This window comes from Budorcas taxicolor, chromosome 16 (genome assembly GCF_023091745.1).
Source record: "Budorcas taxicolor isolate Tak-1 chromosome 16, Takin1.1, whole genome shotgun sequence".
Classification (NCBI taxonomy): domain Eukaryota; kingdom Metazoa; phylum Chordata; class Mammalia; order Artiodactyla; family Bovidae; genus Budorcas; species Budorcas taxicolor.
Window position 1 is genome coordinate 65,548,695 of NC_068925.1, and position 24,411 is coordinate 65,573,105.

Consider the following 24,411-nt stretch of genomic DNA (forward strand, 5'->3'; position numbering starts at 1 on the left):
CTCTGAATACCTGCCCGTTGAACATGACCGTAGCCCAGTTATCATTGCCCTTCTTCAAGACAAAGACGATGTTCCCCGGCATGACCTGCAGCTCCTCTGGGGTCTCAGGCACAAACCCAAACAACACACGGTGGGCTTCCCCTTCCAGGGCCCTGCGGGATGAGGGTGAGGAGAAGAGGAGGGGTAGACACAAGATATGAGATCTCACCCACCATCTAGCCTGGACCACATCTGCTCCCATGATGCTGTGGGTCAGCAACTATGGACCTGGAGCTGGGAGCCTCACTCCCACCCCTAACTGCCCAGGCGACCCTGAGCAGGGAGTTGCCCATCTGACGGCCCGAGAGGACTCTGCATGTGAACATGCTCCGTGACCACACGTGCAGTGGGACAAGAGCTAAAAAAAAACAACAACATAACACAACACTCAATGACGCCTTGCAACCCCTGCCCTCCCTTCCCTTCTGAGGAGGAAGGATCCCAGCTGTGCTTGGCCAGTGGCCGAGTCTGGGCGGGGCCCGACCAGATGCCAAGGTGCAAGGGAGAAGGCGGGTGAGAACCCGCTGGGTGAGGAGGTGAGGGGGGTGGGGGAGAAATCCCCTAGAACAGCAGTCCCCAGCCTTTTTGGTACCAGGGGTGGGTTTTGTGGAAGACAGTTTATCCATGAACCAGGGCAGGGGAATGGTTTAGAGATTGTTGTGTTTCTTGTGCACTGTGTTTCTATTTTGTGGCAATTTCAGAATATTCTACCTTGACTTTAGGGGAAGGGTTCCAGCTCCTATGAGAACCTAATGCTGCTGCTCGCCTGACAGGAGGCAGAGCTCAGGTGGTAATTTGAGTGATGGGGAGCAGCTGTAAATACAGACGAAGCTTCACTCACTCCCTGCCACTCACCTCCTACAGTGTGGCCCTCTTCCTCAGCAGGCCACAGACTGGAACCAGCCCATGGCCCAGCGGCTGGGGATGCCTGCCCTACAGCCAGCTGGGGCCGTCCACGGGCGAGGGAGAGAGAGTAGGGGAGATGGGCCAGGAGGCAGTGGGGGGACGTGAGGCTGCCTTCCTCTGTGTTACGTAATGTCATTTCCCCTTTGCCGTTTCCTCAAGGCCTGCTCTGCTCTGCTCTGGGGCGTCCCATTTGAGCCACATCAGAATGTGTGACTGCGGCGGGCTGGCCTCTCCAGGCTGGTTCCCTTTCCCTCCCACTCTGCTACCTTCCGTTCGGCCCCTCCTTTTGTCTCCAGACCCTGCATTCATCTCTGTGGTGGAGACGGCCTCCCCCAGCACATGGGGAGCTTAGGGGTGAGCTCAAAGGCCCCTTCCTTTTTCTAGTTGCTTTGGCACTCTCTCCACTCCTTGTTACAGCCTTCCCTAGTAGGGAGGGGGAAGCTGGGCTTGCTTCTTCACTTAGAGGTAACTCTGAAGAAAGCTGTGGGTTTTGTCATCCTTGGCTTCTCTTCTTACAGAAGAATGACTTCTTTTTCTCGAGTCCTTCCTCTTCCTTCTTCAGAAAACATGTGCCCTCAGGGAGTGAACACACGTCCACACAGGAACGGACACGCCGTTCCGGCCTCCCACTCCGCTCTCCCAGCTCCAGGGAGCCTGGCCTCTGAGGGGGCTCCTCCTGAGAGGAGGGCACCCTCCACTCCTCCACCCTGAGGTCTGTGTACAGCCCTCAGAGGGTGGTGTTCCACAGACACTGCGGTCCTTCAGCGACAACCCGTTGCTCTCTCGGGGCACGCTGGCGAGGGGACACGGGGCCACCCCGCGGCTCACCACCGTCAGCCTCACTGCAGTCAGAGCTGCATTCCCACCATCATTCCGCCCTAGCCTTGCAAGCAGGAGCAGCCTGATGTGCTAGGGCTAAATTCCTCACAGTTTGGACCCTGACCCCAGCTTCACGTTCTTCACCCCTTTGTTGCCCTCGGTTCAGGCTTGGGAGTTTGGATATTCTGCATTTTGGTCTAAATCTAACTTACCTGAAGATCTCTGGGGTTTTTGGCCTGGGTGGAGGCTCAGCTGCCTATCAGACATGCAGGAGAAATAAGGAGGCCAGGACGACAAGGGAAGGAGGGGAGAGAGAACAGACAGTTAATGGTAATTTAAGCCTCCTTCCAGACCAGAACGTTGAAGACGGCATTTCTGGCTCAATTAGAACACTCTCGAGGGAGAAGGCAATCGTGTACCCTGACTAAACACTGGAAAAGAACACCTCCCACCAGCTCCCTGGGCCCAGATTTCACCAGCACAGCAATTTATCTTGAGCCGGACCTGGTTTCTGGAGTTTTAGCTGTCACAGAGCAACATGGCATCATGAGAGTGCTTCTGCCCTTGAACTCTGTCCCCCTCCTAGGACAGTTTCTCAAAGCACTGCTCTATAATTAGCATCTGCTCGACCACACGACATCTGTGGGTAGTTAAAAACCAACTCAAGGGACTTCCCTGGCATTCCAGTGGCTAAGACTCTGTGCTTCTAATGCAGGGGGCAAGGGTTTGATCCCTGGTCAGGGAACTAGATCCCACATGCCGTGTGGCCAAAAAAAAAACAACCTCTATGCCTGTGGTGATAGTTACACAACTCTGTAAATATACCCAAGATCATTCAGTTGTGCAAGTGAAGTAAGTGAATTGTATGGTGTGTAAATTATAACTCAATAAAAAAAAATTTAAAATAAATAAATAAAAATCAACTCAAGGTCCACGGGTCAGGTAAGAATCTCCTTTTAAAGTGTGTTCCCGGTTCTACCCTGAGTACCATGGAGCACAGTTATCTGGGCTTTTTCCCCTCTGGGAGTTCCCTGGGTGCCCCAAAGCCCAAGGGAGTCCTGCAAGGCTTTCTTCAACTCTCTGATGAAGAGGGAGGCCAAATAATCTTGCCCTTCCTGCTCTCCTCCTCTGTCCCTCTTAGCCTCCGGTGCCCCAGTCTTGGTCGCCTTCTGGGCCAGCGGTCAACTCTCTGACCCTGGGAGGCTGTCTGCACGGCCCTCAGAGTGACCAGGTGTATGCACACTGGACCATGGGACCACCACTCTCAGAAACCCCTCCCTGTGCTCGCATGGACTGATGCCCCTGCTGATACTTGCTCTGTTGTCACAGAGCTGGAACTGTCCTCAACCGGCACTACCCGCTTCCCTTCACAAGGAAGCGCTGCCTTCACATTCCAGACCCACTGGCATCTAGTCTATCTGGAACCGGGCTCTGAGCCTAGCTTGAGGGGAAAGATGGTTCACCCTGGGGACCCCTGCCTGAGGGGATTGCTGCATGCGGCCGATGGGTACACCCGGAAGAGCTCCCCCTGTGTCCTGTGTCTGAGAAGGGACAAGGAGCAAAAGGCTTCCACAGCTGTGTTTCAGGTTTCTGAGAGAATGGTCAAGGCTTCGGGAGAGACAAGGCATGCTGAGCTCTCTTGGAACTTCAGAGAAGTGAAGGCTGGCATTTGAGGGGGAAATGGAGGGCTGGCTCCCGAGGACTTGAGATGACACCCAGGGATATGATCTTGTTCCCCTTCCAGCTGTGAGATCGCTGACCAAGCATGGCCAGGCAGACACCCTCCGCAGACTGAGAGCTCAGCTAAAGGAGCCCTGAAAACGAGGTTGCTCAGAACAGTGTACTGCCCAAGCTGGCTCTTTCCCAGAGAGCCCTGGAGACCCGTGGAGAAGGGCAGGACCACCTCACCTGTGGCTGCAGGGGGGCAAACCCTGAGAAGCTGTCCTGGTCTACCACAGACGCCACGACCTGAAATTGAGACAGGGAGGTGTGAGGCTGCACCGGCTCTGTGTGCCCGTCCTTGGCTCTCCCCAAGATCCCTTCCTTCCTCACACCCTGGATCTGCTCTCACAGGGACTTGGTTCCGGAAGTGGACGGTGGCTAAGGATGGGCTTGTCAACCCTTAGGTTAGAAGCTGCCTCCCCAGGGCAGAACCAGAGGCAGGCGCCCCTTCCTCCAGGGTCCCCTCGCCCTCACTCTGCAGGGCTCATGCAAGAGGGGACTCGGGACACCGAGTGGCCTCACTCACCGTGGCCTTGCCTAGGTAATCCTTCTTGACCAGCTGAGCCACTTGCTTCTCGTTCGGCCGAAAGAGCCTGCCCGCAGGGATCACTACCGGCTCATACAGCTTCTGTTTCTAAAACACAGAGAACAGAGTCTTTTCCTACCTGTAAAATGGGGGTGATGACCCTGGTCCCTCACTGAACAGATGCACGGATCCATTGAGAGAAGCTCGCAAGAGCGCTTTTTCTCCACGTGCAGGGCTGGACTTCTTAGTGTGTCGAAGAGGACCGTTTGGTTTCATTGTCGCCTTGTACTGAGACGTCTGTGGGTGCTGTTTGCCCAGCACCCTCTTTTCCTAGAGGGGCTGCCCCCTCCCACTCTGTGCGGCTCAAGTAGGGCTGTCACTCCTGATGTGGGTGGCCCAGGACCTGAGCGAGGCCCATGACCATGCTCTCTTGGGGTTGATGTCTGCAGCCATGGACAGATATGTACAGATTGACTTACGCCACCTTGTTCCTGGTGTTTAAAAATATAATTTAGAACAAGCTTCATCCCTACATGTGCTCAAACTCAACTTCCCACCGTTTGTCCCTATAATCCATGCATTTTTTCTTGAGCGCTGCTGTATGTCTGGCCTGGAGCCAGGCTGCAAGAACCCAGGGGGTGAGCAAGCGGGCACAGCCTCTGCCCTTGGGTGCTGCCCCCGGGCCCCCACCAGAGCCCCTTGGAGGGGCGTAAGGAGGGCTCCGCTGCCTCTTCCTCTAGGCCTCAGCTTCTTAGACTTCCACATTCAAGATCCCACAGGGAAACAGACCCCAAGATCAGCATTACCTGGAGCTCAGAGGAGGTAAAAGCACCACATTTTTGCTTCCCAATCAACATGTGCACAGAAACAAATCCGAACCCAAGCAGACCCTCTCGCCACCTGCTTCGCCAGCGCACTCACCCAAATGCTTTCCATGGCTTTGTCGATTTTGGAATGTCTAGGCTCAGACTTCATGCTCGCAGCCAACGCTAAATGTTCTTCAGCCTTTTTCCATTCCTCCCTCTTGGCATACATGAAAGCAATGTTATATAACACCTAGAAAAGTACAGGCCACAACATAAAGCTTAAGGCTCCTCCGAATCTAGGGACCAGGCAGGGAAGAGCTCGCACTTTTTGCTCCTGGAACATTGCCTGGTGACCTTTCTCCCTTCCCCAGCTCTCCTGGAGATATCTACAATACAGTACAATCAGTATTGCTCCTGACTTCTATCTAACACAAGGATGGTATGAAGAAAACATCATGTAATGCAAAACTCCAGCACTGTGTGCATTCCTTCAACAACCAAGGAGGTCAGGAGTGGGCTAGAGCTGTTGTGTGGTTTTGGTACGGACAGCAGTGATGTGTTCAAGGCCCCTTGAAGAGCTCAGGATAAAATACATGCTTGTGGCCTCCCAGACCAGTTCCTGCCACTGGTCCTGGGCTCAAAGACTGGACAGATGTGGGATGGAGAGACAGAGGGCTCTAGATGCATCGTCCTGCATCCACGGAACCCATTCTAGAACCTAGGAGTAACAAGATGTAATGTAGTCATATGGGCAGGAGGAAACCCTATGGGCAAGAGTTCGCTGGAGTTGGAAAGAGACCCAACACAGACCCAGGGCAACAATTCACCTGGAGTGGAAGGAAATCAAGATGGCAACTAACAGGCAGGGTTTACTTTACCTTTTTTAAGATTTTTTTTTTTTTTCATATGGACTGTTTTTAAAGCCTCTATCGAATTTGTTACTACATTGCTTCTGTTTTAGGTTTTTTGGGGTTTTTGGCCCCGAGACATGTGAACTCTTAGTTCCTTGACCAGGGCTCAAACCCACGCCCCCTGTATTGGAAGGCAAAGTCTCAACCACTGGACCACCAGGGGAATCCCTAACTTACTTCTATTTGATGACAGTGTAGCAGTTCTTAGGGCTCCTCACATGTATGGAGGATGACTAAGTGACCAGGAGCTGCTGCAGGCTTCTCACAGGTCAGAGTGATAGGAGTCACAGCCTGATGCCCTGGGGTTGGGGTGGGGGTGGTTCTCCAGGGCCTCAGAGAGGAGGTACAGCTGGTCACCTGAGGCCTGGTTGATTGTTGGCCTTCTAAGCAGTAACGCATGGAGGCAGTGCAGTGGAGGGACCCCAAGGCTATTTTCTACTATGTGGCCTCAGTTTCATTATAAAATGATGATGATAATGTTTTCTGCCTCCAGATTTTTGTAGAATGAAGAATTCATGTAAAGCACTGAGTTTCATTGTTTGGCACGTGGCGAGTGCTTTAGAGCTCTTCATTACTATCATCACTGTTATCTGCGGAACTGTCTTGGGACTTGCTGGGAGGCTGAGCACAGAGGTCTTGCCTGCCTTCTCAGGGAGGGTGACAATGCCCATGTGGTTGGGGGAAGGCCACAGGGCTGAGTTTGCGGACTGATACCATCTGGGGATTCTTTGTAGTTAGAAAGCTAAACCTATGAAGAATCAGGGCTCCTGGAAATCAGTGCTGTCTGTCGTCTTTATCATGATCATTGACATGATTCACTGACCATCACTATGGGCCAGGCACGTTATCTGCATTATCTCTAAGCCACACAACCACCATACAAGGTAGGGGCCTCACTTCTGTGCTTCCAGAATCCTTCCCTAGCACTTTTCTCCTCCTAACCCCATCACCTCACATTACACATGACCATGAGTGTTTGGCTGCTGACACCTTGTGGCCCCTTGGACCTCTAATGCCTGACCCTAGCTGGCATTATGTGATGCTCATTCGTGTCTAAATCTTTGTGGCCCCATGGACTATAGCCCTCCAGGTGCCTTTGCCCATGGGATTCTCCAGACAAGAATACTGGAGTGGACTTCTGTTTCCTCCTCCAGGGGATCTTCCCAACCCGAGGATCAAACCTGCATTTCCTCCACTGACAGGTGGATTGCTTACCATGGAGCCACCTGGGAAGCCCCAGCAGACATTATAAATAGAGGCAAAAATGAATGAAAGTGTTAGCGAATGTGTATAGGGTGAGTACTCAGCCTTTCTTTACAGATGAGGAGGAGCCCGGAGCTCAGAAATGACACTGAATTCACCAAGGTTTGTAAGACTAGGAAGTGTTGGGCTGGGATCTGATCCCTCTCTCTCTGATCCCAAAGTCCTTGCTTTAGTGCAACCAGCTTCCAAGACAGCACCAGTGATTCTCACCTCTTGGTACTCACCCACCTGTGTAGTCCCTTCCACATCCAAGGGAGCTGAATGTGTAGTGAATAGAATATTATGGAAATGAGAGGTTTCCATAATGTGACATTTGAGGTTAAGTTATAAAAGACATCAACACTCTGTATCAGTTCTTCTTGGATCATTATTTCCTCTGGGGAAAGCCAGCTACCATATCATGACAGGACTCAGGCAGCCTTATGGAGAGGTTCAAGTGGCAAAGAGCTGAGGCCTCCTGCCAAGAAGTAACCCTAACTCGCCAGGTACCTAAGTCACCTTGGAAGTAGATCCTTCAGCCCTGGTCAGGCTTTCAGATGATGGCATCCCTACCAACATCTCTACTGCAACCTCCTGAGGGCCTCTGAGCCAGGACCACCCAGCCAAACTTGGGTTCCTGATGCCAGAAACCATGAGAGAGTTGTTTTAAGTGAAAGTCACTCAATCGCATCTGACTCTTTGTGACCCTGTGGACAATAGTCCATGGAATTCTCCAGGGCAGAATACTGGAGTGAATAGCCATCCCCTTCTCCAGAGGATCTTTCCAACCCAGGGATAGAACCCAGGTCTCCTGCATTGCAGATAGATTCTTTACCAGCTGAGCCACCAGGGAAGCCCAGATTGTTTTAAGCCACTCTGTTTTAGAGCAATTTGGTACTCAGCAGTGGAAAACTGGAGAAGGAAAGAGCAACCCATTCCAGTATTCTTGCCTGGAGAATCCCTGGTGGACTACAGTCTATGGGGTCTCAGAGAGTTGGACACGACTGAGCGACTAACACACAGTGGAGAACTATGGCACTTCTCAATACCAGTCTGCCACCTACACTGTGATTGGCCCCGGGCCTCATCCAGAATAGAAGAGGACCGTTTATTAAGGCAAGTATGTATGTGAGGGTTGGACCATAAAGAAGGCTGAACACCGAAGAATTAATGCTTTCAAACTGTGGTGCTAGAAAAGTCTCTTGAGAGTCCCTTGGACAGCAAGGAGATCAAACCACTCAATCCTAAAGAAAATCAACCCTGAAGATTGGTTGGAAAAATTGATGCGGAAGCTGAAGCTCCAATTCTTTGACACCTGATGTGAAGAGGTGACTCATTGGATCGTTGGAAAAGACCCTGATTCTGGGAAAGATTAAGGGCAGGAGGTGAAGAGGGTGACAGAGGATGAGATGGTTGGATGGCATCACCAACTCAATGGACACGAGTTTGAGCAAACTCTGGGAGCTAGTGAAGGAGGAAGCCTGGCATGCTGCAGTCCATGGGGTCATAAAGAGTCGGACACGACTGAGCAACTGAACAACAACATGGATGGTGGCAGGGCTGGTTTTCCCAGAGTTAGTTGGCTGGTACTGAACGACGGGGACAGGGACCAAGCCCCGAGGTGGAGGTCTAGACTCCCTTCCTGGGCTATTTTTGAGCCTCAATGAGCTGTTGCCACCTGCAGACATGCGTGACGGGCCTGCAGGAAGAAGGGAGACCTTGAGGCCATTTGAAACTTCCTGCTTGGTTCTCAGACACCTACTCTTCTCTAGCAACAGGTTTTTATGACTCCATGACTGGGAAAAGCCTGAGACTCTTTTCTGGTATGATTTCTCAGAATTCTAGTGGGAACAGAGGGGTGGTCTTATAATTAGTGAAGTGACTGAAGTGTCCCAGGTGGCAGATGGGACCCTGGAAAGTCCAGCCTCCCTGGCAGAGAGGCTGGCACAGCCAGTATCTCCTGCCCCCTGGGTCTTTTCAACTCCAGCTACAGGGGGAACATTCCTCCCATGGAGTTCTGCTTTGATGCCACTATTCTCGGATGCTTTCTCCAGAGCTTCTCGGTCCCTCGACTCTTTAATCAGTGTAAGTGAGTCTCAATCGGGGGTGATCTGCAATGTCTAGAGATATTTTCAGTTGTCACCCTGGGAATGGGTTGCTACGGGCATCTAGTGAGTAGAAGCCAGGGATGCCGCTCAACATCCTCCGAGGCACAGGCCGGTCCCCAGAACAAAGAATGAACTGCTCCAACACATCAAAAGGACCCCAGTTGAGAGACTGCACGCTGGAAGCTGGCCAAACGCCAGCCCACCAAAAAGCCTCATTTCTCTAGACAAGGAGAACTGAAGTTGCTATCCTGCGGTGGGGCTGGATGGAGACACGTGTCCCCAGGGGCGCAGGCAGCTGTGGACTCTATTATTAGCCTTGAGTGACCCTGGGAACACTGGGCTTCTTCTGCCTGAGAAACTCACGCAAGGGGGCTTTTTTTCAGTGATTCTGCTAAGTAAAAATCTATATTTGCAGGGATATTAGTTTTAAAGTTACTGGTGTATATAAGGGGTTTAGAATGAGAGTAGGGAGGGTTGGCTGGAAAAGTACATGACCCTGTAAAGTCGAAGCCAATCATGCGTCTCCATCTTGGTGATACAGAACATGTTACCCTTCTGTGAAGACCTTTCCTAACTGTGTGCTCTGAACTGTTCTTTGACCAGGAGGGTACAGGTTGGTGCTAAATGATCCTCACTCTTTCTTTGGGTATCAACCACGTACATGAGGCAACACCATTCATCGCAAAGTGTGTGAGCTTTGGAACCGAGCCAGGGTAAAGCAGTTTCTGCATGGAGAGTGAACCTGTGATTTTGTTTCTTTGTTTTGTTGTTGTCTTTTGATTTGCTTTGTTTTTTGCTGCAAAGGAAGCTTCACTAGGGCAGAGACCTCTGTGATTTTGGATTTGTTAGTATAATGCTGAGAAAACACCCTGTCAACCTAGATCATGCAAATTATTATGAATATTTTGGGGCTTCCCTGGTGGCTTAGATGGGTAACACTCTGCCTGCAATGTGAGAGACCTGGGTTCAATCCCTGGCTTGGGAAGATCCCCTGGAGAAGGGAATGGCAACCTACTCCAGTGTTCTTGCCTAGAGAATCCCATGGACAGAGAAGCTTGGTGAGCTACAGTCCATGGGGTTGCAAAGAGTCAGACACAACTGAGCAACTAACACATATACACACGAACACTTTCACAGACCAACACACTCATGTCCAGCCAAGCCTCCCTTCAGAAAATCCAGCAAACTCATTTCTGCGTGGCCCTTTGAGCCTCATGTTAACCAAATCCATGCACTCAGGTAACTGAAGACTCCATTAGGAGCCCCAAGCAATGGTTCTGAGCTTTTTCTTAAGGGTGAATCTGAGTCCCAGGGGAGGGGAGGCAAAATGCCTTCTTTGGGCTCCTAGAAGTGTCAACAGATGGCTCTGCATCTGAGCTGTCAGCTTCCCCTCAGCCGCAGCCCACCACTCCCCAGGCTGGGCGCTCCGCTCCTCACCTCACAGGCAAACAGCTTGAACTGTAGCCCCAGGATCTTGTAGTCGATCAGCTGGTTCCCTCGAAGCTGAGTCAAAGCCTCCTTAAGGTCTTTAATGGCGTAATCATATCTGCAGGAAAGAAGCCAGTTCAGGGAAAGGAGGAAAAAAAGAAAGAAGTGTGTGCCTGTTTCCTTTCATCCATCTGTTTCACTGGGACAGGAAGTCTTTTCAATCCTTTTTGACCTGCTCTAGTTTTCACCAACGCTGACGCCAGGATTCTGTAGAACTTGGTGTCAACAGCACCCCTGGCGTGTGCATCCCAGCAACACTGCAGGCCTTCCACTCTCCGGCCGCCACAAGGATCTCTGTCTTTGCTGACTGCACACAGCCCCCACCTTTCTGACAACCAGCTTGTCACTTTCTGAAAGAGCCTCGATCTCCCCAGAGAGCTCCAAGCAGAGCAGCACCTGCTGGCCCCCATGTCTCCATGGAGCTGATTCATTTCCCACCAAGCAGCCAGGCCAGCCTGATGCAGCTCCCAGGGACCCTTCCTCAGGGCCACTGATGTCACCCTCCTGCCCAGCGCCTTCTCCTTCAGCTTCTTTTGAGTTCTCTTTTTTTTTCTTTTGAGTTCTTAGCTCTTGGTTTGTGGCTGTCCCCTCCCTCCTCTTCCACATACTATTAAAAAAAAGACAAACCATCACTTAAGCCAGAGAGCCTTTTTTTTTTTCCTTGGTAAATAGTTAAGAATAAAAATGTTTTAGATTTTTGTGTATTTAATTTTTGGCTGTGCTGGGTCTTTGTTGCTGCACACAGGCTGGTTGCAACGAGTCGGAGCTACTGTCTGGCTGCAGTGCCCAGGGTCCTCACTGCCGTGGCTTCTCTTGTTGTGGAGCAGCGGCTATAGGCATGCAGGTTTCAGTAGTTGCACCTCCCAGGCTCTAGAGCACGGGCTCAGTAGCTGTGACACACGGGTTTAGTTGCCCCATGGCACGTGGGATCTTCTCAGACTCAGGATTGAACCAGCATCCCTTGCATGGCAAGGCAGACTGTTAACCACTGGGCCACCAAGGAAGTCCCCAGGGAGCATCTCTAACCTTGCTCCTGGCTCTGGCCTTCAGCTCCATTGGGTTGGCATTGTGCTGACTGGCTTGAGGTGGATCAGGACTACCATTTGATTGGTAGCAGAGAATAGGGCTGACCACACCAATAGTGCCCATCGGGGTGTGGGCAGGACCAAAGGCAAGGCCTGCTTGGCCTGCCTCTGATCAACACAGAGGCCCTGGTGGGAGGGAGCCATTGCTGGGCAGCAGGGGATAGAAGCAGCAAAAATCAAGCTACCCCAGCCCCAGCCCAGCCCCCAGTCTGGCAGGAACAAATTTGCCTGTCTGTGTGCCTTCCACCGGGCAACTAAATCAAAAGTCCCTTGGCCGCCATCTGACCCAGAGCTGCCACTTGTGGCTTCTCTTGGAGACAAGCCTGGAATGTGAACACAGGCTGGTGGGGACCCTCGAGAGGTGGTGTGGCTAATGAAGGTGCCTGAGGACAGCGGCCAAGGGACTGGGACCAGGTCCACCAGCCCTGCCACTAACTGGGAGACCCTGGCAAACTGCCCCCCTGGCCTCACTCCACATGGATATTATAAGGAGTGCATTGTGTGCAAGGGATGTGTTATATTCAGGGAGCATATCACATCAGGCGCTTGCTAGTATGTGGTCCTGGATCTAATTTCTGAAGTCTAACCCGCCTGGACTGGAGTCCTGCTTCTGCCCCTTATAGCTAATGACAAAGGGGTGTGCTGTGTGCTTAACCACTGAGTCATGTCGACTCTTTGCAAGAAGCAAGTTGCTTCATTCCTCTCTTTCCTCATCTTCAGTATTACAGCGTAATAGCACAAACCATTCAGGTGCTTAGGACGGTGCCTGGCACACACAGTAATTTTCTATTATTACTTATATATATATATATTTCCAGCTCTAAAACCAGGAGCTAAATTCACATACCAGTCTTCTATTACATGCTTGCATGTACGCATGCTAAGTCACTTCAGTCGAGTCCTACTCTGTGTGACCCCTCAGACTATAGCCCGCCAGGCTCCTCTGTGCATGGGGATTCTCCAGGCAAGTGTACTGGAGTGGATTGCTGTGCCCTCCTCCAGGGGATCTTGCCGACCCAGGCATGGAACCCATGCCTCTTATGTCTCCTGGATTGGCAGGCGAGTTCTTTACCACTAGTGCCACCTGGGAAGCCCTTATCACATGCCTACTTAATACTATATACTGTATTAACTGTTATCAGGAGATAAAAATACAGTTGTTGGGACTTCCCTAGTGGTCCAGTGGCTAAGACTCCATGCTCCCAATGCAGGGGGCTGGTGTTTGATCCCCGGTCAGGGAACTAGATCCTCCTTGCCACAACTAAAAATCCCACATGCCATAATGAAGATCAAAGATCCCACGTCCTGCAGTTGGGACCTGGTGCAAATAAATAAATGAAACATTTTTTAAAAAAAATATGTGGCTGTAGAAGCCAGAATGCTCATGTCAGGGAAACTGGGAGCTGACCAGGAGGGCGGCCTGGCTGAGAGGGCCCAGGGTGTCCGGGGAAAGCTGGACATTCTGTCATCATTTGGTTGGAAGTGACTCCCACAGCCACAGGGGCTGCAGGAGTGGTGGAAGCAGACCGCCTGGGTTGGAAACAGAAGGATGGCTTCCTCTAACATATCTTTGTTAATAAGTGAAGTTGCTCAGTCCTGTCCAACTCTTTGCGACCCCATGAACTGTAGCCTGCCAGGCTCCTTGGTCCATGGGATTTTCCAGGCTAGAATACTGCAATGGGTAGCCATTTCCTTCTCCAGGGGATCTTTCCAACCCAGGGATCGAACTGAGGTCTCCCACATTGCAGGCAGATTCTTTACTGTCTGGGCCACCAAGTTTTTCACAAGCATTCAGGCCATTCCTTAAGCATCTTGTCATGTACACACCCTTTTAGGCATTTCCTTGAAGGGGGAGAGAGGAAGCATTCCTGTTCCTTCTAAGCTAGAACATGGTTGATGACTGGCTCTGATTCACTGAGCCAAGAAGGCGGGCGGGGGGCAGAGACGCAGGTGTCCTGTTTCCTGGGCAGGTGGGATTTCCATCATGTTCCCCTGCCTAGTTGTGAGTACACAGAAGGTCCTCAGAGGGCCCGTGAGTCTGTCTGCAGTCACCTGCCCATGTGCCTGCCTCCCTAAGCAGATGAGTTTCAGCTGTGAAGGAACACCGCCTGGGTCTACCTGGGATTGAGTGAGCCCAACTCCTCCTAATTCTGCCCAGCAAGATGGCTAAAGATCCGGGCCCAGTAGGACAGAGAAAGACAGGACTGATGTTATTCAAAAGGCTTGCTTTGTGTTTAAAACACCCCTGCTAGGTGTCTGTTTTTAAACGTCTTTGACAGCATCACCCTGAAGGCCTCTCCTTCGCCGCTTTGTTTACCCAGAGCAGCTCCCCTGGGGCCTGTGCTCTGATGCACAGCTCTGTTTCCCGCTGCCCAGGGTCTGAAAAGGCTCAGTATGAGAAATCCAAAACAGCCTTTAGTCCCCTGCGCTGGGAGGCAGGCAGCACAGCCCCTGCCTCTTTCCAGCCCTCTCGCAGGACATTTCCTCCATGCCATTTGGAGCCCGCAGCGTCCCCCGTGAGGCCAAGGAGCTGGCATCTTTCCCTGGTTCTGCTGGGCAGGACCTGAGCACACACCTGAAAGTCACTCTACCTGGTGTCTTCTCAGCTCACCAGCACAGCTGCCGACTGGCTAATGCTTCTCCCCAGCTCTGAGCTGGAGAGGGTTTATTATCCTCGATTCTGTAACACTCCCTGGAAAGGTATTTTTCCTTAGTAACCACTGAAATTCCTGATTAGTCCTGCACTGCCAGTGCCAGCCTGTAGACTAGCATCCTGCAGTCCCCACTCAGGTAATGGAGAGAGACTGAGCCGGCTGAAAGGGGTTGAAGCATCACACACCTCCATGCCAGGGCCTGGGCCATGCCCTACCCATTTCAGAAGTCAGGGAAAAGACTTTGCTGCATTGCCTCTGAGCAGCTCCATCTAAAGGGTCTGGCCATATTTTCAGGGCTCTAAAATGTATAAGGGGCTGGCCAGGTGACTCAGATGGTAAAGAAATCTGCCTGCAATGCAGGAGCCGCAGGTTCAATCCCTGAGTCAGGAAGATCCCCTGGAGTAGGAAATGGCAATCCACATCTAATCCAGTCCCATGTAGAGAGGAGCTTACAGTGGGCTACAGTCCATAGGGTCACAAAAGATCTGACACGACTGAGTGCATACACATGCAAGATTTATAAGGTTGTGATCTGAAAGGTACCTTGAGATCCCATCTCCTTTTGAATGACAAGGTGGGGGTTAGAGAGATGAGACATCCCTCAGACCTGACTTGCCTGGGCAGAACAACTCTAACTTTATTCTGGTGGAAATTTATAATGACAGAGGAGCAACCCAACATCTGAAAGTGGGAAAAACTGAGAGAAGAAATTCCCATATTAGTACCTTTAAAACAAACCCTGTAGTAATCTGAAGGTCATCCTAACCCATTACTGAGAAGCGATAGGCTCTTATCTAAAAACTTCTCCCATAGCACCTGCCCCATTCTGCCCTGCATAATAGATCGTGTTTGTGACCTGCTTCCCCTTTTTAATACATAAGTTCCTTGAAAGTGTGAAGTGTTAGCTGCCCAGTCGTGTCTGATTCTTTGCAACCCCATGGACTGTAGCCTGGCAGGCTCCTCAGTCCATGAAATTCTCCAGGCCACAATACTGGAGTAGGTTGCCATGCCCTCCTTCAGGGGATCTTCCTGACCCAGGGATCGAACCCAGGTCTCTTGCATTGCAGGCAGATTCTTTACCATCTGAGCCACCAGGGAAACCCTGTAAGTTCCTAGAAGCAGAGACTATATTTCACCCCCTTGTTTATTTACTCCCATAAGCATCTATTAATACTGTACCAGATACTGAAATACAAGAGTGAATAAGGATTCTTCCCTCACGAGCAGTGGAGGAGACAGATATACAGGCAAGTATCTGTCATCGGAGAGACAGCTGTGATTAAAGGAGGCACAAAAGAGAGTGGTCACCTGGGTGAGTGTGCCTGGGGCAGACATTGGAGGATGTGAGTGGGTGGACAGCGGCTGAACCAGAGAGCAACAGGGAAGGGGAGCGCCTCTTTATCCTGGGATCCACTGGAGGTTCTTCAGCAGATGACATTTCTTTTTTTAAAAAGGTCTAGGATATCATTGGAGCAGGCAAGAGTGGTGGCTAGGGAATCAGTTTGGAAGCCATGCTGCAATAGTTCTGGTAAAAAAAAAAAATGAGGTCTAAACCAGCGTGGTGCTGGAAGGGAGGGAGAGGGTTCTTGTATGATTTTCAGGGGATACTAAACCCCCTGAAATTGCACATAAAATTAGGTATGTGCTTGCATGTATTTTTCTGGGAAAATTGCCCATATATTTTGCTATTTAACAACCAGTGAAAAAGGACAAAGCATCAAGAGCTGAACCTTGGACTTTCCTGGTGGTCTAGTGGTTAAGTACCCACTGGCCAATGTAGGGGACACAGGTTTGATTCCAGGTCCAGGAAGATTCCACATGCTGAGGGGCAACGAAGATCATGCATCACAACTACTGAGCCTGTGCTCTCAAGCTCAGAAACCACAACTACTGAAGCCTGCGTACCCTAGAGCCCGTGCTCCCCAACAAGAGAAGCCACCCCAATGAGAAGCCCACACACCACAGTGAAGAGTAGCCCCTGCTCGCCGCAATCACAGAAGGTCTGCACGCAGCAACAGAGACCCAGCACAGTCAGAAAGAAATTAAAATAATTAAAAAAATTTTAAAACAGAGCTGAGTCTTGTGGAGGGGAGGACACCAAAACCTATGGATTGAACAGAAGGGGGAAAAAAGGCAGCTCAGGACCCAGACTCGTGTCTTATTTATGTTATTTCCTCAAGAAGTAGTTGTTGAATTAAAGATAAAATTTGATAGATTTCTCTCTTAGATTTAATGATTACCAGTGACAGACTAATTGAATCCTGAGTCTGATTCCTGGATCTTACTAAGATCTTTTTGACTCACTCAAAACACGAGGCTTTCAGGTTCTGGGATTTCTGGGCATTTCATGGAGAAATGTCTTCTGGGAGCCTCCCGTCTTTGCCATCCGTCTCTTCTCATTTGAAGCTGTTAGAGCTGATTCAAGGTTGGCCTGAGAGTTTGTCCTTCTAGAGATCTACAAGAGGATTTATGCTCAGACCTGCTCACAGGTCCTATACATCCTGAGGCTGGTGGGGATGAGGGGAGGGGGACCGAGAAGGAGAAGAGGGTTAAGAAGGGAGACGGTGCATGACGCCATTGAACATAAAGGCCTGTGTATCTTCTCTTCATTCAAGGCTTTCCCTTCCCAGACTGCCTCTGTGTCTGTGGTTCTTCTTTTGGGAGACTTCACTCCTGCTCTTAACTCATACAGGTAAATGACCACATCTACATCCCAGAAGTCCTCTGAGCGGCTGGTAGTTGCCTATGGCAACGGCTCTGCACAGTGGCCTGGCAGGCTTGGTTTATGACTAAACCAGAGGATCAAAGCCTTTCAGGGTTCCAGAGGATCAGATCCCAGCCTACCCCTTCCCCAGTGCCTGGACATTCTCTGTAGCCTCCCCTCTATCCCGCCAATGCCCTGCCTCACCTGTTGTGCACACACACACCATGCCCCTGCTAACATGTTACTGTTTGAACAGTTCTTCCTTAGCCTGAGCTGAATCATCTTCTCCGGAACTTGTGCACACTCAGGGAACTATTTCTACGAAGGGTCAGTTAGTCATCCCCTACATTTTAAATGAATGCTTAGAATATATTTTCTTTGTTATTTGTATGTTTTTAGGGCATTTGGGGGAGGGGTGTGGGACTCGAGATTAACTTTCATTTTCTATTTGTCTGTTTACTAAGTATTTCCTGTTGACTGTAAACACTCTGAAAATACAGAAAGGCTGACAGAAGAAGATGGAAATCTCTATAATTTCAGCAGCTGAGGAGGACTGCTGAAAACATTTTGGTCTATAGCTTTTCAGACTATTCTGCAAGACGGTAATGGGATCGTACGGTACTATTCTGAAATCTGCTATAAATTTAGTATCTATTGTGAACTTTTTTCTACAGTAAGACAAACACTACTCGTCTGTATCAATATATTCTGGTGCATACAATATTAATTGTTTATGTTCTCATTTTAGTGACTGCATCATACTTCATTGAATGCATTAAACTGGGTTTTGGAAAATACGTTCTGCAGGAATGTATTTTTTTGTTAAACCAGATCTAAGTCAATCACCCAGGAAGATTTTATCTATTTATTTATTGGCCACGCCCATGTGGTCTGTGGGATCTTAGTTCTCTGCCCTGGGATTGAACCCAGGCCCTCAGCGGGGAGAGTGCAGAGTCCTAACGGGTGGCCCACCAAGGAAGAAAGGCTCTGATGTGGCTTCCTGATCTTTGTCGTTGTGTGAGAGCTCAGTACCTCACAGCAGTAGACAGCCATGGGTGCTCCCTTGATGGCTGAAGTATTTGCAACCTGAACCGCCCAGGCTATGACCTTTCAGGAAACAGTGGGGAGCTATCCCCAGCCTGTGATGGTTACGCCTTATGGTGAGCTGTAGCTGGGCGGCAGGCCTGCCTTCCTGCCCCCCCAGAGAGGACTTCTGCCTCGTGCTGACTGATTGCATAACTACCCAGAGAAAGCCCAGTCATGCTTCCCCACAGAGGCTGAGGAGACACGTCTCAAACACCAAGTCTGGCAGCACCAAGACCCGCTCTGGGTTTCTCTGCACACTTCCCCAGCTTGTGCAACACTGGACCACTTACTTCTCCATCTGATAATAGAGCATCCCTCGCTGGAAGTAGGACACTGCCAAGTGCTTGTCTCGGTTAATGCTTTTGGTGAAGGCCTGCGGAGGGAACAGTCAGGCGGTAAGTAGGTGTGAGATGAGCCAGTGGGTGAGGCAGGCAGGAAGGGTCTGGAAAACCGTTGATGTCTTGGAGATGACAAGAGGCTTAGGGGTCAGAGTACTTGGTGTTGTCACTTCCTAGCGGCATGGCATGAGACAGGTTGCCCAATCTCCTTGAACTTTAGTTTTCTCCTCTGTAAAATGGGGATAAGCATATCTCCCTTTCATGATTACTATCAGGATTAATAAAAGTCATCACGTTTGAATATAGCCTAATTAAATGTTATCTACAGCATACATTTATCTTATAAATTTATTATAGGGATATTACACAATATCATTATCGATCTGTGTGTTCCTATTGTCATTTTGTACACTGTTTTGAAATCTCATACGATTAAAATAATAACAATAATAATGCATTTAAAATGCCAGGAGCGAGGACTCAAGCATAAAACCGAAGAAAGGCAGCAAGAATGAGATGCCAGAGCAGAAGAAAGCAAAGCGAAGCCTAGAGCAGGGGGAGGAAGGAGGGTCAAGGGAGTGGGCCAGCTGGGAGCCCCGAGAGGCGAGGCTGGAGTCACCATCCCCTGCTGGCCGAGCTGCACTCAGCCCTCTGCCTGGACTGACAACCTCTCCAGACAGTGTGTGCTCTGTTTCCAACAGCCCCTGGGATCTGTGGTTCTGTTTGCTCAGTCCCTGGGCAGCCCCCCACCCACAGAGGAGGTGGAGGCTGCTGTCTTCCCTCCAGTGAGAAGTAGAGGGTCCTCCCATGCTCCTATCTGCCCACTCTGCAGCCTGAGGCTGTGCAGGTATTCCACAAAGCTGCTCTCTCCCCTCTTTGCCAGGGCGAGGATGGCTTTGGGGGCCCCCTTCAAGGTGCTGGGGAGTCAGTCATCTAGCTACACCACCCTGCAAAGACTTGCAGTGAAAGGTAAAAATAAGTACTAATATTTACACAGTGGTGTGAAGTTACACAGGACTTGAATAGTCTATTCCTATATGGGAAAAAAGATGACAAGACTGAACATCGACATTCTAGGAATCAACGAACTAAAATGGACTGGAATGGGTGAATTTAACTCAGATGACCATTATGTCTACTACTGCCAGCAGGAATCCCTCAGAAGAAATGGACTAGCCATCATGGTCAACAAAAGTGTCCAAAATGCAATACTTGGATGCAGTCTCAAAAACGACAGAATGATCTCTTCATTTCCAAGGCAAACCATTCCATATCACAGTAATCCAAGGCTATGCCCAAACCAGTAATGCTGAAGAAGCTGAAGTTGAACGGTTCTAAGAAGACCTACAAGACCGTGTAGAACTAACACCCCAAAAGTTGTCCTTTTCATTATAGGGGACTGGAATGCAAAAGTAGGAAGTCAAGAAACACCTGGAGTAATAGACAGATTTGGCCTTGAATGCAGAATGAAGCAGGGCAAAGACTAATAGAGTTTTGCCAAGAAAATGCACTGGTCATAGCAAACACCATCTTCCAACAACACAAGAGAAGACTCTACACATGGACATCACAAGATGGTCAACACCGAAATCAGATTGATTATATTCTTTGCAGCCAAAGATGGAGAAGCTCTATACAGTCAACAAAAACAAGACCCGGAGCTGACTGTGGCTCAGATGATGAACTCCTTATTACCAAATACAGACTTAAATTGAAGAAAATAGGGAAAACCGCTAGACCATTCAGGTATGACCTCAATCAAATCCCTTATGATTATACAGTGGAAGTGAGAAATAGATATAAGGGCCTAGATCCGATAGACAGAGTGCCTGATGAACTGTGGAATGAGGTTCGTGACATTGTACAGGAGGGATCAAGACCATCCCCATGGAAAAGAAATGCAAAAAAGCAAAATGGCTGTCTGGGGAGGCCTTACAAATAGCTGTGAAAAGAAGAGAGGCAAAAAGCAAAGGAGAAGAGAAAAGATATAAGCATCTGAATGCAGAGTTCCAAAGAATAGCAAGAAGAGATAAGAAAGCCTTCCTCAGTGATCAATGCAAAGAAATAGAGGAAAACAACAGAATGGGAAAGACTAGAGATCTCTTTAAGAAAATTAGAGATACCAAGGGAACATTTCTTGCAAAGATGGGCTCGATACAGGACAGAAATGGTCTGGACCTAACAGAAGCAGAAGATATTAAGAAGAGGTGGCAAGAATACACGGAAGAACTGTACACAAAAGATCTTCATGACCCAGATAATCATGATGAAGTGATCACTAATCTAGAGCCAGACATCCTGGAATGTGAAGTCAAGTGGGCCTTAGAAAGCATCACTACGAACAAAGCTAGTGGAGGTGATGGAATTCCAGTGGAGCTATTTCAAATCCTGAAAGATGTTGCTGTGAAAGTGCTGCACTCAATATGCCAGAAAATTTGGAAAACTCAGCAGTGGCCACAGGACTGGAAAAGGTCAGCTTTCATTCCAATTCCAAAGAAAGGCAATGCCAAAGAATCCTCAAACTACCGCACATTTGCACTCATCTCACACGCTAGTAAAGTAATGCTCAAAATTCTCCAAGCCAGGCTTCAGGAATACGTGAACCGTGAACTCCCTGATGTTCAAGCTGGTTTTAGAAAAGGCAGAGGAATCAGAGATCAAATTGCCCACATCCACTGGATCATGGAAAAAACAAGAGATCCAGAAAAACTTGTATTTCTGCTTTATTGACTATGCCAAAGCCTTTGACTGTGTGGATCACAATAAACTGTGGAAAATTCTGAAAGAGATGGGAATACCAGACCACCTAACCTGCCTCTTGAGAAATCTGTATGCAGGTCAGGAAGCAACAGTTAGAACTGGACATGGAACAACAGACTGGTTCCAAATAGGAAAAGGAGTACGTCAAGGCTGTATATTGTCACCCTGCTTATTTAACTTCTATGCAGAGTACATCATGAGAAACGCTGGACTGGAAGAAACACAAGCTGGAATTAAGATTGCCGGGAGAAATATCAATAACCTCAGATATGCAGATGACACCACCCTTATGGCAGAAAGTGAAGAAGAACTAAAAAGCCTCTTGATGAAAATGAAGGAGAGTGAAAAAGTTGGCTTAAAGCTCAACATTCAGGAAATGACTATCATGGCATCTGGTCCCATCACTTCATGGGAAATAGATGGGGAAACAGTGGAAACAGTGTCAGACTTTATTTTTTTGGGCTCCAAAATCACTGCAGATGGTGACTGCAGCCATGAAATTAAAAGACGCTTGCTCCTTGGAAGAAAAGTTATGACCAACCTAGATAGTATATTCAAAAGCAGAGACATTACTTTGCCGACTAAGTCCGTCTAGTCAAGGCCATGGTTTTTCCTGTGGTCATGTATGGATGTGAGAGTTGGACTGTGAAGAAGGCTGAGCACCGAAGAATTGATGCTTTTGAACTGTGGTGTTGGAGAAGACTCTTGAGAGTCCCTTGGATTGCAAGGAGATCCAGCCAGTCCATTCTGAAGGAGATCAGCCCTGGGATTTCTTTGGAAGGAATGATGCTAAAGCTGAAACTCCAGTACTTTGGCCACCTCATGCAAAGAGCTGACTCATTGGAAAAGACTCTGATGCTGGGAGGGATTGGGGGCAGGAGGAGCATGGAATGACAGAGGATGAGATGGCTGGATGGCATCATGGACTTGATAGACATGAGTCTGAGTGAACTCCGGGAGTTGGTGATAGACAGGGAGGCCTGGCGTGCTGTGATTCATGGGGTCACAAAGAGTCAGACGTGACTTAGTGACTGAACTATTTATGTGGGAAAAGAACCTAAAAAAGAATGGGTATATATATGTATATATGAATCAGTTATACATGTGTATAGATATGTAAGTACACATGTATAACTGATTCACATCATTGTATACCTGAAACTAACACAACATTGTAAATCAACTATATTCCAGTAAAAACTAACTTAAAAAAAAAGTTCATGCCTCACTTATCTACAAAATGCTTAACCTCTCCATAAGCTAAAAGCCCAAAGTCTATGACTTCCCAAGACCAAAAAGCCCAGAGAAAGGAAGATCTGGGGTTTGATCCAAAAGTCATACCCTTTCCAGCTTACCGTGACCAATATGAAAAAGTTATTTTTTGGAATGCTCAACCCCATAGTAGCGAATATGAAAGAGAGAAAAACAGTGGAGAAATAGGACATTCCACACCTGTCCTAAAATCACTGCAGATAGTGACTGCTGCCATGAGATTATAAGACGCTTGCTCCTTGGAAGAAAAGCTATGACTAACCTAGACATCATATTAAAAAGCAGAGACACTACTTTGCCGACAAAGGTCCGTATAGTTAAACCTATGGTTTTTCCAGTAGTCATGTATGGATGTGAGAGTTGGACCATAAAGAAGGCTGAGCACTGAAGAATCCATGCTTCTGAACTGTGGTGCTAGAAAATTCTCTTAAAAGTCCCTTGAACGGCAAGGATATCAAACTAGTCAATCGTAAAGGAAATCAACCCTGAAGATTCACTGGAAGGACTGATGTTGAAGCTGAAGCTCCAATACTTGGACCACCTGATTCGAAGAGCTAGTTCATTGGAAAAGACCTTGATGCTGGGAAAGATAGAAGGCAGGAGAAGGGGATGACAGAGATGAGATGGTTGGGTGGCATCACCAACTCAATGGACATGAATCTAAGCAAGCTCCTGGAGATGGCGAAGGATAGGGAAGCTGGGTGTGCTGTGGTCCATGGGGTCTCAAAGAGACTGAACAACACCTGTCCTCAGTAGACATCATTAATCAATCACCATCCGCATTCCTTCCACCAGCCTCAGACTCAACACCTGTCCTCAGTAGACATCATTAATCAATCACCATCTGCATTCCTTCCACCAGCCTCAGACTCCTTTGTAGAGTGCTCCACATAATGGATCACAATTGTCACTTGAGGGGAAACCTATTTTTCTTAAGTGCCTCCTCTTGATCTCTTGGGCAAGAAAAGTTCAATCACAGGAAGGTCTTAGAAAGCCAAAAGAGCTTCTTGGAAATCAGACGTTAAGCAATTTAGACAGAGATTCTGTGGCTCACAGTCAATAAAGGAAAACATAACTGGGGGGGACTTTCAAAAAGGTGTTAAGGAAAGTTTCCAGAATGATTTGAATGTAATCGATGGAGAATAAAGGAGAACAAAACCCACAGCGAACAGTTTCCAGCGGGGCTGCCTGTTCCAACCACCTGGGGAGCTTTTCAAAGCGGTGGCTGCCCAGGCTGCTCTGCAGGCCAATTAAATCAGAATTTCTGGGGGTGGGTGGGGCCAGGGCAGCCTTTGTTCTTCAGAAGCTCCTGAGAGGGTTCTAAAGTGCAGCCTGGGCTGAGAACCAGTTAAGACAAAGGCCCCCGGGGGAGGCGGGGGCAGAGACACCTCCACTCACCTTCTCCGCCTCTGGCAGGTTCCCCAAAATCGTGTGTATGCAGCCCACATTGAAGCAGATCCTGGAGTGGGGGTCCTGTACCCCAGTGAAGGCGTCCAGGGCTCCCTTCCAGTCCTTCTTGTCAGCTGCCAGCACTCCTTCATTCCAGAGGCTGATGACCTCGGCGAGGGACATGGCCAGGTGCAAACCGGGAGGGCTGCCTGGAGACCCGGGGAGAGGGCAAGACCAACCCGCCTTTACTTTCCTGGCCTGGAGCTCAGACTTGGGGCTCAGGCTCCTTAAGACAACTTCTCAGTGTTGCAAAGGCGGCAGGAAGTGTCCCCACCTTTTGGCAACTGACGCACAGAGCAGTCAGTTCTGTGAGAGAAAAGGAAAGAGAAGGAGAGAGGGCAAGCGGGGCGGAGTGTGGGGGAGAGAGGAAGTACATCAGATACTGCCCCTGAGGCCGCAGTTCCCCAAAATGCTTCTGCTCTGTCCCCCAGCTCCTCCCCTCCATCTCCCACCCCCCTCTGCGGGGCGGCAGCTTTTGGCCAGGGCTCTGACCCCA

The 24,411-nt window shown here is 49.3% G+C and overlaps 1 protein-coding gene across 1 annotated transcript in view; it reads right to left on the reverse strand.

Moving 5' to 3' along the window:
* Positions 1–24,038, reverse strand: part of NCF2 (neutrophil cytosolic factor 2) — a 36,777-nt gene extending 12,739 nt beyond the window's left edge. The window contains exons 1-8 of the mRNA XM_052654152.1: positions 23,865–24,038; positions 18,387–18,469; positions 10,517–10,625; positions 4,934–5,068; positions 4,013–4,120; positions 3,673–3,732; positions 1,977–2,020; positions 11–152 (exon numbers count right to left, since the gene is read on the reverse strand). Coding sequence (XP_052510112.1) covers positions 11–152; positions 1,977–2,020; positions 3,673–3,732; positions 4,013–4,120; positions 4,934–5,068; positions 10,517–10,625; positions 18,387–18,469; positions 23,865–24,038 — 855 coding nt within the window. The remainder of the gene's footprint in view (positions 1–10; positions 153–1,976; positions 2,021–3,672; positions 3,733–4,012; positions 4,121–4,933; positions 5,069–10,516; positions 10,626–18,386; positions 18,470–23,864) is intronic.
* Positions 24,039–24,411: the final 373 nt, after the last annotated feature.